The sequence below is a fragment of the Molossus molossus genome, unplaced genomic scaffold, assembly GCF_014108415.1.
Source record: "Molossus molossus isolate mMolMol1 unplaced genomic scaffold, mMolMol1.p scaffold_m16_p_3, whole genome shotgun sequence".
NCBI lineage: Eukaryota > Metazoa > Chordata > Mammalia > Chiroptera > Molossidae > Molossus > Molossus molossus.
In genome coordinates, this window is record NW_023425366.1 from 13,407,709 (window position 1) to 13,422,594 (window position 14,886).

General features: G+C 43.3%; 1 protein-coding gene across 1 annotated transcript in view; it reads right to left on the minus strand.

Moving 5' to 3' along the window:
* The window catches only part of SPEF2 (sperm flagellar 2), a 158,002-nt gene that overhangs the window by 21,447 nt on the left and 121,669 nt on the right, over window positions 1–14,886 (minus strand). Inside the window, exons 31-32 of the mRNA XM_036280192.1 lie at window positions 6,696–6,802; window positions 5,826–6,008 (exon numbers count right to left, since the gene is read on the minus strand). Coding sequence (XP_036136085.1) covers window positions 5,826–6,008; window positions 6,696–6,802 — 290 coding nt within the window. The remainder of the gene's footprint in view (window positions 1–5,825; window positions 6,009–6,695; window positions 6,803–14,886) is intronic.

Below are 14,886 nucleotides of genomic sequence, written 5' to 3' on the forward strand. Positions count from 1 at the left end.
CTTCCTCTCTCTCCCTCCCACTCTATCTGTACAAAAAATGGAAAAATATCCTCGGGTGAGGATTAAAAAAAAAATAATAAAATAAAATAAAATTATAAAAAAAAATAAAGTAGGCTGAAGAAGCCATGGGGATGCAGGAGAAAATACTAGAACTAACATTTACATGTCTTTTGATCTGATGCTTTTGTAATTTTTAGTTTTAAAAACTTGATAATGTGTATAATGCATCAGTGCAGTAGTACACATGTAAAATGTATAAATGAAAAGGCTCGTACTAGGGATGCTAGCTGTGTTTGAACTTGGAACAGGGGATGAAGCTTGGAGATCACTGCCCTGGATTTCGCTCGCAGAGCGGTACTCGGAGAGGCCTACACCCGAGCCGGCAGTTCACATTCCGCACCATCTGTCTGCTCTCAGAGCCTGGGGTGGTGCTGGTGCACATTGCTGGTCCTGGAAAATCTTTGCTCCGTAACTGGCTGACTCAAGGGCTCAGAGGCTTCCTTTTTCACTGACATTGCTGTTTCTCAGCCCATATCTAACACCAGTTACAAAATCCTGTTCCATTTGGCAGTGCCTCGCCCATCTTTCCCTCCCATCCGTTCCCACAGCTGCAACACTGGTCTAGGGCCTCATTACGTCATCACAGGCCACCCAGCAACTGCAGAGCTACTTGTGTTCCCAGCCTCCCTCTTATTTGTTTTAGCTTGTACCAGGCACCATATCAATCTTCCCGAAGCTTAACTCTTGTCCTATCAGTCACTGCTCAGACTGTTTTCCACTCTTACTCTTTCTGTCTTCCTTATTTTAAAAATCAATTTTTAGGAAGAGAGAGAGATTTCTTGTTCCACTTATTTACGGATTCATTGTTTGCTTCCTGTATGTGTCCTGACCAGACATTGAACCCGAAACCTTGGCATATCGAGACGATGCTTTAACCCACTCAGCTACCCGGCCAGGGCCTACTCTCACTTTTTCATTCACATCATTTCTCCTACCTGAGGTGACTTCCTGTCCACCCATGTGAACCTACACATCTTTCCAGACTTGGTTCAGATCACACCTCTTCCAGAAGGCCCTCCTTGATCTCACTTAAGAACTTTAACTTGTTCATACCACACATTTGGCATTTAGTCCATTCCTTTGAATGCTGCCATTCATGCCTGCTATTGAAAATCAGGAATTAAATTCCTTGAGTTCAAAGAAAGTGTCTTGACAAGCTTAATTTTTACACATGGTCAGCACTTCATAAACATAAGGATTTTGTTCCTAGGTCTCGCTCCCCTAACATCTTCCCGAGTGACAACCTACTCTCAGCACTGCCTACTGCCAAGAGCCATTGGCTTGCTTAACCTGACTCTGGTCTATGGTTTATGCCCTCTTTCCTTCTAAGAATTACCTGTGCTTTGAGAGAAGTCTTAAATGACATTGGGTAGCTGGTAAGGGGATGCAGCCCCCAGAGGTGAGGACCAGGTTTCATTTTCATTTGGAACAAAGGCGTGCTAGGGAGGGAGATGTGGCTATATGAAAGCCTATGAGGAAAAAGACTCAGAAGCAACTCAAGGTCCAGCATGGGCCTAGGCTTTGAATGTAAGTGCTTTTGCACTGACCAGGAGGAGACCCTTGCCCAGGGACTAATCTGGGGTAAGTATCACTCTCTGGGAGAATAGAGAGAAGTAGGATATATGCTTTAGAACATGATGAAGTAACAAAGTTCAGAATTACCTTCCTGCCTTAATAACAAGAAATATGGACAACATATATGATACATGTGTTTCCAGACATTCGACAACAGACACCACAAGACAGCGTTGCTGATGGGAAGATGAAGAGGAGGGTCCCCACCATTGTTCCAGCCTGGAGGGAGCTCCCAGGCTGCAGTGCCCGGAGGGCATCCAGGTGGAGCCTGGGAGCCTTGTTGATTTGACAAGACAGTTTGGAGTTGAAGGAGGCCAAGATGGCTAGAATTTTCATGGCATAATACTAGAGAGGGACAGAGAGAGAGAGAGAGAGAGAGAGAGAGAGAGAGAGAGAGAGAGAGGCTTCAAAATCTTCAGAGGGATCTCCTCACATCTTGATGGAAAACCAATCTGTAGATATGTGTGGGTGGAAAATACCAGAAGTTGGGGAAAAACCACAGTGAGGGAGTAAGCCGAACAATTCCTGAGACACACAGGGCTGGGAATAGTTCATATTGCCCCCAGGTAGAGTGGAAGGACCTCCTAATACATCAGGCATTGGGGAGATACTGCCTTAGTGGTTGGGCCAGATTTGCCCTACAGTAAAGGCTGCTCTGGACCCACTCTTGCAAATCGTTATTTAAAAAAAACTGTTATAACTAATAAATAAATTCAACAGTGACAAGATACAAAATCAACACCTAAAAATTAGTTGCATATCTGTAGACTATCAATGAATAATCTGAAAATTAAGAAAACATTTACATTTACAATAGCATCAGAAGGAATAAAATACTTAAGTATTAACTTAACCAAGGAAATGAAAGACTTGTACAGTGGAAGCTATAAAACATTGCTTAAAGAAATTAAAATAGACTTAAATAAATGGAAAGATATTCTGTGTTTATAGAATGGAAGACAATATTGTTAAGATGCAAATACTACCCAAAGTGATCTATGGATTCAATGTACTTCTCACCAAAATCCCAATGACATTTTTTTTTTTTTTTGCAGAGATTAAAAAAAAAAGACATCTTAAAATTCATATGGAATTTCAAGAGACCCCAAATAACCAAAATAATCCTGAAAAAGACAAACAAAGCTAAAAGACTCACACTTCCTGATTTCAAAACTTGCTATAAAACTATAGTTATCACAACAGTGTGTTACTGGCATACAGACAGAATTAGACCAATGGAATAGAACAGAAAGCCCAGAAATTAATCCTTGCACACATGGTCAAATGATTGTTGACAATCAAACCTTACTGTAACCTTGAAATGATAAAACTGATTCCAAGTAAAAGCACTGTGTGTCTGACAATATTTAAAGTACACAAAACTGGGCATCCAACAATATAAAATTCACAATATCTGGCATCCAATGAAAAGTTACTAGGCATGCAAAAAAAGCTAGGAAATATGACCTATAGCCAGAAGAAACATCAATCAATAGAAATGAACACAGAAGTAACACAGATGATAGGATGGACAAACGAGGTGATGTTCACTTAGCTCTTTTAAATACATTTCATTTGTCCAGGGATGTGCAGGAAAACATGCATACAGTGAAGCAAAAAATAGAAGATACTAAATAAACCCAACCTGAACTTCTAAGGGATAAAAAAATACAGTACCTGAAATTTAAAAAAAAAAAAAAAAATACAGTAGATGATGTTAATAATAGATTTGACTCTGCAGAAGAAATAATCAGTGAACTTGAAGACACAGAAATAGAAATGAATACAAAATAAAGTACAGAGAAATAAGACAGGAAAAAATAAGCCAAGCATCAGTGACCTGCGGAACAATAAACATGTGACTGGGTTTTGAGAAGGTGGAAGGTGCAGAAAAAATGTTTGGAATAAATATCCTGAAAAATTTCCAAGTTAAATAAAAACTAAAACCCCACAGATTCAAGAAGCCCAACGAATCCCAAGCAATTAAAAAAAAACAAAAAAACACAAAAAACGACACCAAAAAACAAAATAATCAAACTGCTAAAAAGTGGTAATAAAGAGAAAATAGTAAAAGAAGCCAGAGGGGAAATAAAGAAACAGAAATAGGATCCCTCCCCCTTTTTCCCATCACTCAACTGACTCTTAACTCCATGTTTAGTGGTTTCAATGCACAGAAAAATTCTTTGATTCCTAAAACCAATGGTTCATTTATGTTAGTTTTCTAAAAGTTTATAATATATCATAAACTATAAAACTGTTTTAAATGTTTCACACATGCCCTGGCCAGGTGGCTCCATTGGTTGGAGCATTGTCCCTTGCACCAAAAGGTTGCTGTTCAATTCCAGGTCAGGGCATATACCTAGGTTGCAGGTTTGATTCCAGGTTGGGTGTATATGGGAGGCAACAGATTGACGTTTCTCTCTTTCTCCCTCTCTCTCCTTTCCTTTCTCTAAAACAATAAAAAAAGAAAAACAAAAAACATATTTTCAGGTGAGGATTTAAAAAAAAAAAAAAAGTTTCATACACAGGAGGGCCTCAATAGAAAAGAAAAATATCCTAACTGGAAAACAACTTATGGTTTTTAAAAAGTCATCCATGAAAATTTTTACAATATGAAATGTTCACTGTGAACCTGTACAGTAGGGCTTACATCGATAAAGCAAGGTTCAGTCTACCACATCCTGCCTCACTGGATAATTTCTCCTTAAAATGTGGACATGCCCTTTGAACTCTCTTGACAAAATATGGCCAAAGGATTTTTTTCTTTTTCACTTTTCCTTAGAAAATAAGCTCTGCACTGTCTGACTCCTAGAAGGTCTGACTCACTGAGCCTGTAATATGCATTCTCACCAAGAGGAGATGAGCCGAGAGCTAGCATCAAAGAAGTCCGCGAGTGCGACTGAACACACACCGGCAGGGCAGGGCAGGACAGCTGCAGCAGGCTCAGCTGGGGTGCACAGCCCTGACTCACACACTTGCATCTCCTTCCATTTTAGGAGCCGGGGAAATCGGCACACTCTTATGTGGCTGTTGTGGTGAACTCGCAATTAGTCAAAAGAAAAGAAAAAAGACAGACAAAACAAAAAGCAGAGGAGAGAGCCTCTTTCTCCCAGAAAACTTCATCTCAGCAATGCGGTGATACTGTTGTACTGTTCTAATGTGGCATTTTCAATAAATCTTAACACAATCTTGCCTCAGAAGCTGTGTTAACTTTTCCCATAACATAACTTTTTTGGGAGGGATGAGCTGGTGAGTATTAGAAATCTGTAAATGTCATGATGTGGGGTGGTCAAAGGAGCCTCTCCAAATGACCTCCAGTCCTGGGGCTTCTGAGGGGTGGGGACAGCAGGGGCAAGAGGAGAGGGCAGAGCTAAGAAATCAGCTGCTCCCCAAATGCAGGTGGCATCCAAGTAAGTATTTCTGAGTTTCCATCAAACACAGCTCCAGCCTTCTCTAAGAAACTCACACCGTGGGTAAAGGAGTTTCTGGCTTTGGACTCAGCTCTCGGGCAAACATCCCTAACACCCTCTGCTCGGTTCATGTTTGTGAAAAAGGATGTTCAAATCAATATCCTGTGTTAACTGGCACACTTTTTAAAGTCTTAAGCCAACGATTAGCATCTTCACGAGTTGTAAGTTCAGGACGGTAATAGATCTCATAAATGGCTCTACTTGGGAGATGAATCAGAGCCGAATCAGTTAAGCACATTTTCTGATCAACCTCCAAGGAATCGTCTCAACATGTAAGTGCTATTTCCTCTTGCTCAACCGTGCAGTTTGAGAACCTCAGGGCTGGCATTCATTAGGGGAGAAAAGAGATGCAGGTGGGATGTGACCTTTGGTACGCAGAGGGCACCCCTGTTTGAAAATCAGGGATTAAAAACTCGCCCACCTTGTGTCTGCCAGCAATGCGGAATGGGGAGAACAGGATGAATTCATTAGTAGTCACGAAATAAGCAATGCTGGCCTTTCTTAGTTTGGGGATTTCACTCTCACTACTTCCTTACTGAAACTTCTCAAAAATGAGCCTTTTTCTTATTCTCACTTCCTAAAGACCTAGTCATTTCCTCAGCCCTGTGCAATCTGCATTCTGTTCTCTACCAAAATTGCTCTGGTAAAGATCACCAGCTACATTCTGCTCCAGAGGGGGAAAGGAGTCTGGTGTTGGTGCCACTGGGTGTTGACAGCGACCTGCATGTACTGCTTGAAAGTGACCAAGCCCGACTGCTCCTCGTCCACAGCCTTGAACCTCTGCAGGGTCTCCAGGAGCTCCTCCTCCAGGGGGATGGGCCAAGGCAGCGAGGTCACTAACAAGAATTTCCGCCAGTCCACGAACTCCGAGTTTACCGTCAGTAAAGATGTTAGCTCCTGCAACTAGAAGAAAACAGGAAATGCCATTGGAATGGGTGCTACGAGTCTGTCGTGAAGCTCTATCTGCTCGTGTTTCTTGGTCAGAGATTCGGATGGAGGAAGTAGGGTCTCAGATGGGTGAACCGAGCGGGTTCTCACCTTCCCTCAAGTTCTACCAACCGCTCTGCACCAGGCACTACCGAGAACGTGTTTCACCTTTTGCTTCTCTGACATTTTTGTGTCTGTTTACTGTCACATGGCGAATGCATACACACGTCCGCGGTTGACTCTGCACCTTTTCTGCAGAGGAGGGACAGGAGTGAGTGGTGGCTGTGCCAGGCACACAGCCCGCAGGAAACTGCTTTTTAACCACTTGGTTTTCGGATACATTCTTGAGAAACGGAATGTGATGAAAAGCAAGAGCTGTCTGAGTGGTCTCCTCTACTAGTCAGAATCATTCCGTCAGGTGGAATGGATGCAAACTTATGGGGTGAGCCTCGGGGACTCTGTAATGCTTCATGGACTGTTGGCTTCCTCCAATACTGACCGTGTGTCTTAAGTTAAAGTTCATTCACTTAATCATTCAGTTGTTACCGGTTGCCTACTAAATGTCAGATACTGTGCAAGTAACCGGTTATTTTGAAAACCATTGATTTATTGATCAAATAAAACCTCTCAAAGCTTTGAAACCCAAACCAAAGGGATACTTACTTCAGGTTGAGTGAGGTGCATCCAACTACTAGGAAGGCTGTTTGTCCCGAGATTCAGGGTTACCAAGTCAAGAAGAATGTCAGTAAATGCTTTATTTCCTATTATGCCTATAATACAATAAAAATATTTGTCAGTTATGTGATGGGGAATCACTTTATTAATAGTATTTAAAACAGTAACCCTTAGAAAAGTAGAAGACATGTTGAAAACACAAAAATAATAGTCAATTTCCTGAGGCTCTCCCAAGATTTCCTTTCAGCTAAGTCAAAATGTCTTTTTTGGCTAAGTAACAAATCATCACAGATTGGGAAAAATACTGGGACTTCATATTTTAGTTTGGAGTTGTTTTTTTGTTTTTGTTTTTGCCTTTTACTCTGAATCAGTTCAATTTTTAAAAATACTCTAAGCTTTCCTATTATACAGTAGGATATGAGTAAAATGTTTTGGAAAATATGGGATAAAAGTGTTTCAAAGGTATGCAAATCACTACAGTTATGCGGGTAACACATTTATCCTCATTTTAGTCTTTTATTTTTTTTAATTTTTAATTTTATTTTTTGGTACGTGCCTTTAGCGGGAGCCGAACCCGGGACTCTGGTCCGCAGGCCGACGCTCCAACCACTGAGCCAAACCGGCCAGGGCCTCATTTTACTCCTTAGATTAGAATATATTTGTTTTCATAAAGGTAGGGAGATTTGAACTGTTAGACTATTGTATTGGAAGTGTTAATTTAATCATACAACTGGCTCACTACTTCAAAATATTTTTAAAAGATTACCTACCTTTTAAATGCTGTGCTCTTATATACTAATCTACTTTACCCTAACAGAGATATCTGCTTAGTCTGTTTCTCATTTCAAATGCATTAAAAAAAAAAATAGAAAGGCAAAATAAATAAATCTACTTAAAAAACATCTAACTCCCATAGCAGAGGTGGCTTCTAGAGCTGAAGAGACTCCTCCATGTATTGGGCATCTTTCAGGCCCAGAGTATATGGCTATTCTTAGTTTAGAGATAAAAAGAGTGAAAACTATAGGTGTGGCATCTCAAAATTTTCTTTTTACATCTAAAATTTTAGCATTCATAAAAGTCCAAAATAAATTTTATAATTTCCTGTAACCTTCAGGAACATGCAATAATCCTTTTAAAATTTCAGTGGTTCAAACCAAATATACAATTTTGAGATTTGGAAGGTAATTTTCTGGGTAGCAAGAGCAAAATATTTTCTTCCTTGTTATGACTGGTCAGCTAGCTAGTTGTTCAGAAATACATTCTTTATCTGTTTTTAATTTTTAAAATCAAACCTGAGTATTCAATTTTATAGAGATGAGAATACTTTCTTTTGTTTTGCTTTTTTGTTTGTTTGTTTTTGTACGTGCCCCTAGCGGGAACCGAACCCGGGACTCTCTGGTCCGCAGGCCGACACTCCAACTGCTGAGCCAAACTGGCCAGGGCAAGATGAGAATACTTTCCAAGATAGTAGAATTTTCTTTTTCTTTTCTTTTTTTTTTTTTTTTATCCTCACCAGAGGACATTTTTTGATAGTTTGTTCAGATAGAGTGGGAAGGAGAGAGAGGGGGAGAAACATCGACGTGAAAGGGACACATCGAGTGGTTGCCACCCACATGACCCAACCAGGGCCAGGGACAAACTGCAACCGAGGTACGTGCCCTTAGCGGGAACCGAACCCGGGTTTCTGTGGACCACAGACTGACGCTCTAACCACTGAGCTAAACTGGCCAGGGCCCAAGGTAGTAGAATTTTTAGCAAAATTCTACTGCATTGGTGTTTAGATAAGTTAGAAATAAATCATTCATGTTCCTCAATGTAAAACCATAAAAAAAAAAAATACTCTTCTGAAACTGTGAAGAGGCTCGAGGTATTTAACAATTCTGGTAGATGTATAAACTATTTCTACTGTCTCTAATAGCCATGGTACAAGAAAAGTGTTGTAAGACAATACTTTTCTTTTTAGAGAGGGAGGAGGGGAGGGACATATATACACACACACACACACAGAAACATTAACGTGAGAGAGAAACACTGATGGGCTATCTCATCCTGCCTGGGAATTGAACCTAAAACTTAGGTATGTGCCCTGACTGGGAATCGAATCCATGACCTTCAGGTGCGTGGACAACCATCCAACCAACTGCATCACAGTGGCCTGGGCTATAAGACAATACTTTTAGTTACGTAGGAATTGTTTATCTAGGGATATTAGTGAGAACTGTAAAGAACTATTTTAATATTTGTCCTGTTAATTAAATGACCAAGGCATATAGTGATATGATCTGTATACATAACTCTCCGAAAGTTGCTTAGAAATATACATTTCCACGGACGACTATAAAAGAATGTGTGAAGATAAAAGCAGAATTACAAAGCTACTGGAAAGCCAATTTTTGCTTTGTATGTCTGGAAGATACCAAAAGCTTTTTGTCTTCGATGCAAACCCTGGTGATGGTTTTACTTTGAAATTTCAGGCTTTTAAAAATAAATTGTTGTTTCTGCTATGATCAAAGATGAAGTCAACATCTGTCTTATCACTGATCACTTTCATAATGGCTTTCTGAGTTTGATGAGGAATCTGAACTGGGTCTTGTGCACCAGTTGAAGATGGCATTCTTGTACTCCATAAGTGGAGAGCTCTCCCGAAGTCAAAGTTATTAATGTGTGGAGAATTCAGCTGAATGGTCAGGAGGTCTCACATGCTATTGGCCTTGACCTTGGATGCATTTGTGACTTGGTGTGTTGCATCTGACCAAAGCCACGCCCCACTTCTGCTGAACTTGCGGGAGGGTCGGCACCAGGTCCACTAGTGTCAGGATATTCGGATATCTGTGTGAGCAAACTGAATTCACAAAACCCCACGTCAATCTGCACATGTCCTGAAACCCAGGAGGGAAAGGGAAAAATGTAAAAGATCAAGACTCCCAAGTTCTAACCCCAAATTTACAAATATCAACAAGTTTACTGATGCTCAACTAGCATAAATCTCTAACTTCAACAGGCTCCACTCAGTGATCACTTCATTGATTTGCACATTGGCGGCTTCTAATACTGGTTCATGATGTGCAATCAGGATGGACACCTTTTTTTGTCCAAATTCTGTCATCAGCATACCAGCGGCAAGTCACAGATAGAGAAAACACTCTCACAGATGATCAAAGGACGGCGGGCTCAGAGTCAGCGCACATCGGGTGCCTTGATTCATCTTTGCAGGCCACAGTTTAAAGCTTCCAATCACGGCTGCCTTCGCCACATCTTGGCTGGCATCTCTGAACCAGCCTCGCCGCCTTTTGATAAGATGTGTTAAAACCGTGTTTCTCACACCAGAAATGTTTCCTTTTCCTTTGAGGCAGTTGACTATGAAAGTGTGAGACTGAATCCACCCTGTGTTCTTTTGGCCCTGGTCTGGGGAGAAACAAAATCCCCCAAACAGACCATTAAATGAAAAAGCGCCTGGCAAGTGATTTCCCAAATCTCTCAGATCGTCCCCGACCCCTCGCCCTGTTTGATACATTCCGAGCATTTCCAGTGAGTACTGTGAGGCAGCAAATACGTCCGCAGTTGAAGAATTTCTGTTTTGGCTGACTCGGGACAGAATGCTGAGCACATTAATGACATCCACCAGGACACGAACAAATTCAACAACGTCTCCTGGGAGAAGGAGCTCTAGAAGCTCTCTGGCTTTCTCATGACCCGTCTCACATCTGCCTTCACCCGTCTGTTATCCAGGTTGGGAATAAAATAGTGGGCTGTCTTCCTGGAAATGATCATTTCAAATGGCTCGATAAAAGCATTTCCTATTATCCTGAGAAACTGAAATAGCACGGTCTTTCAGAATCTCTTACTGAACACAGGTGCGGGACAATTGCCGGCTGTCCCTTGAGGATGTTCTGGAGGCTGCTTGGAGTCCCTGGAGCCACCTCCTGCCCAACTCCAGAGGGCATCCCAGGGTGAGGTGACGCCCTCGGAAGGCAGTGGTCAGAGAACTCTTAGGTGACTGTGGCAGAGGTGGGCAGCGCTGTGTAGGAAGAGTCTGACATCTGTCGAGGGACCAGTCTGGACACTGCCTCGTAAGACAGGTCACGGTGATGTGCAACGCGGTACACAGTCAGCACGCGTGGCTGGACTTCTCCTAACAGCAGGCCACCCTGCGGTTTTCTCCCTCTGAGCCGGGGGCACCATCGCTTCCAAAACCACCCAGTTTCTCTGCCCAGTCTTGGTTCGACAACCTAAGCTGAAGATTTCTCTCTAGAGTTTTCTCAGTGGCAATTTTGATGGCCAGAGGCTACTTCGTCTGTACAGTGTGCACCCCAGCGAGTGGGCAGTGCACTTTTCCTGCACTGCAAACGGCAACAGACGGTTCGCTTCCTGCACCGAACTGACCGAGGGCCCATCACTGATGACGGGAAAAATCACTTCTCTCTAGCCTCTCTCGTGGATTTCTCCACTCTACTTCAGCAATAAAACGTGCAGATGTTCTTGCTGATTTGTTAGTTCTGAATGCGGGGCCAATATCAACGCCCTCCACGTCGTCCAACCTGCTCATCCGGATAAAACCTTCGAGGGATGTCGGCCTTGGCGATGGCATGGCCCGCTCTGAGCAAGTTCCTGCCTCTCCCGAGGGCTGCTTTGCGCCTGGCCCTCACTGCCAGCTCCACGGAGGCTCTGCTCGCCGGAGGACCGTCCACGGCTCCCGTGGGCGCAGCCTCGGCCTGAGCCTTGCTGACCTGATGCGCACGGACAGATCGGTTCTGAAGCTGTCGGTGCCATAGCAGAAACGCGCTTGATTTTCCCTTGACTTCACTCCGTGCTTACGACACAGGCCACAGAACACAAGATCTAGTATCTCAGCATATACAGGCCAAGGGCATTTTTTAGCCCTATTTTCAAAAATTGATTGTTCCTCTTTGGAAGGTAATGGTCAAGCCGCCACGTCTTTTTCTGCTTTTCGGTGACTCGACTCCCGGGGCCTGGGGGACCCCTGCCTTTGAAACAGCTCCACGTTGGTATTTTATACTCACCAATGTCCATCCTCAGTTTTTGCTACATGCCTGTCCCCCACATTTGCTCATTACTTCTGGAAAAAATCATAGCAAGTGCTTAACTTACCAGGCATTCTGGTTAGAGTTTTCAGTGGTTTATATAATTTAACCCTTACAACACAGTATCCTTACTTTACAGTTAAGAAGATGGACTAATTACTGTTATCACCATTTCATGGGTGAAAGAATGAGGCACAGAGAGATTAATTCGTGGGTGTCCCAGTGCTCATAGTGGGGGAGTTGGGGTTCACTAGCAGGCAGTACTACTCCACAGCCCCCCCCCCCATTTACCCACATCATCATTATAGGTTTCTCCTAAGGGCAAGGGGGGGGCGATGGTCTTCTTCACCCTAGGACCCATGTCAGGGACACTCGGCCGTGGCCTGAAGGTTGCCTTGGACACGTCTCCCCGCCTCGGTCCCGCCTTCTCCGGCCTCCGTGGAGCCAGCTTCGGGCTTCGGGGCCCAGCCAGGTGGTTCTGTAAAAGCAGCTGTGCTTCTTGCTTCAAACCTTTCTCTCCCCAAAGGTCTAATTTGTGACCCACGTAATCGTTTGTCAGAGAAGGGAATGTATACTTATCTGGATGGAAGGACAAAAGAATTAAAATTATACAAAACGAAATCCTATAATACCAGTTTCCCTCTGAAGGCAGAGTGTCTAGACCACATAACCTGCCTCCTTCCACAACCTCCGTGACACTGCTGGTCACTTTATCTCCTCTTCCATAGGACGAGGAGACATCAGGATACGTGCTTGGGTGATGTCATGTGAAGATACGGCCTGTCGACACGCACACTCGGTGTGCCGTTCCACTTCGCTGCTACTGTCCCAGGCTGTGGCTCCTCAGCTGGATTTTACACTCTTCTGACAGAAATACACTTGCGTCATGTGTGTCCACAATGTCTTGATGAGTGCTAAGCACTGGGCAGGTGTTTAAGGAAATCCTAAATATTACTGTCTTTATTTAAAATGGGTCTCCTTCCTTATAGGTGATACATACTGCCTTTGGTTTCTTACCTACACTGGGTTTCTAGTCATCCCCCGCACTAGCCTTTAGCACCTGCCCTGGGGCCTGCTCTGCACACGGGAATGTTGGTGGAGACACGAATGAATGAATGAATGAATGAATGAGAAGAGAAGTCTCTGGTTGCTAAAGGAAACGACTTGAACTTTCACTAATAATATAGTTACCTTTAATGTTCTTAATTTTATGGACATTTTTTAGAAGGTGTTAACTTGAATTCTAAGGACATATATATTCATTTGCCCAATGTAAATTCTCTGGTTTCTTTCTGAAGAAACACCTGAACCTCTGCCCACAGCTTTACCAGGTCCAAAGGCTTCTAGATTTACTACTGCGTTTCTGCGACCGGAATCTGATCTAGCAGGAGCCCCCCGTAGGGCACCGCAGGGCACTGGGGGCCCACATTCCTGTTTGCTATAATCCCTAGATTCTGCCACCTGGTGAGGTATTTCTTTTAATAACGTCAATTCTTCTTTTATCCTACCTTTTCTAAGAAATTTTCCTCTATTTCTTGCTTTATGCGAATGTCAGACAAATGTAATCACTTTCAAATCAATATATGGGGCTTACTTACCTGCAAATATATACTATCCCAGTTTTGTAATTTTCTCAGAAACACTGAACCCAGAAAAACCCGCAGAACTTTCTAGTTACTCCTTACAGGCAACACGCCAGGTGCCCTTGCCCCTGCCTCTTGGTTGGGTGAGGCTTTGTAGCTAGAGTAGCAGCTGCTGCTCTCTCATGGCCTCCTCCCCCCGAGACATTCTCTGCTCCCTCGTCTCTGCACGCCTTTGAACACCCTCTGGTGCGTGTCCTTCGTTAGCCACTTGAGACTTCACGACTTGACCACAACCTCTTTGTGGTCCTCACCTCCTGCCTCTTGCCCCAGCTCGTCTGTTTGTTGTTCCCTAAATATATCTTGCTACCTCAAAGTCTCAATGTCTACTCCATTTCCCCTGTGCCTGGAATACCCTGCCCCTGCTTCTTATCCTGCCCAAGCTGCTGCCTCAAAGTCCCTGCAAGCTAACGTCTGTGCTGACCCACACACGTGGCAAAAACGATTTCCGTGTTTGAATTCCTGTGAAAACCATGTAGCTGAACTCTCTAGCTTGGCCACGACAGCCCAGAGTTCTGGGTTCGTGCCCTCTGCCCCCGAGACCAGTCCTGATTCTACGGGGCTCCGAGGGGTCTGCAGGAGGGCTCCTTGTCAGTTCTTAGAACAATGATAGAGGCCCTGGCCAACCAAATGCTGCTTTTCTTGAAGGAGTGAGAATGCAGGTTTGCTGGACTTGTTGTCCCCAGATAACCCCTCGGCAGAAGCCCAAATAGCTGTGACCGGCCTCTCTGCAGGCATCCGGTGGAGTACTGTGGGCTTACAAGAAAAAGGATTTCATGGCTTAAGTAGGGACAGAGGAACATTGCTAAAGTGTTCTAGTTTCTACAGACTCCAATTTGCTTCCACTGGAGACGGGCCATCTTCCTGATGTGCTTGGCACTTGCTACTTGGAGACAAGATGTCCCTACCCAGAGCTTACTGCAGTACAAAACGGAATGTTTTGTTTGGGATGCTTATGGTCTCCAGGGAGCCACATGCCTCAAGGTTCAATTCTACCAGGTGATGTACTTTTGTCCGGATGTATTCTAGAGGAACGCTGCAGGTGCTATTAGAGTATGTGCACCTTCAAGATGCTAAGATATTTTGGATAATAATAAGAATAGTTCGCATCAATATTGTATAATGTTATATACTTCTATTAATATATTACTGTAATTATATAACTAAATGATGATGGCTGATATTACACTTAAATTGTACACTCTATGTACCAGAACTTTCTAAGCATTTTATGTATATCAATGACTTTAATACTCATGACAACCCCATTAGTTAACCCATTTTACAGACAGGGAAAGTGAGATAGAGGTTAAATAACTTGCCCAAGATCGTTCTACAGTCATTTGACAGGAGTGGATTTGAAAAGAGCTCTCTGACTCTTCTTCCCCACGGAGGAGTCTTCTCGCCCGTCGAGCCGTGGGCAAGAAGTGAATGAACACGGAGATGCTCGCAGGGGCTTGACGCCTAGCTTCTGATACCACGCCAACACTGGTTGCT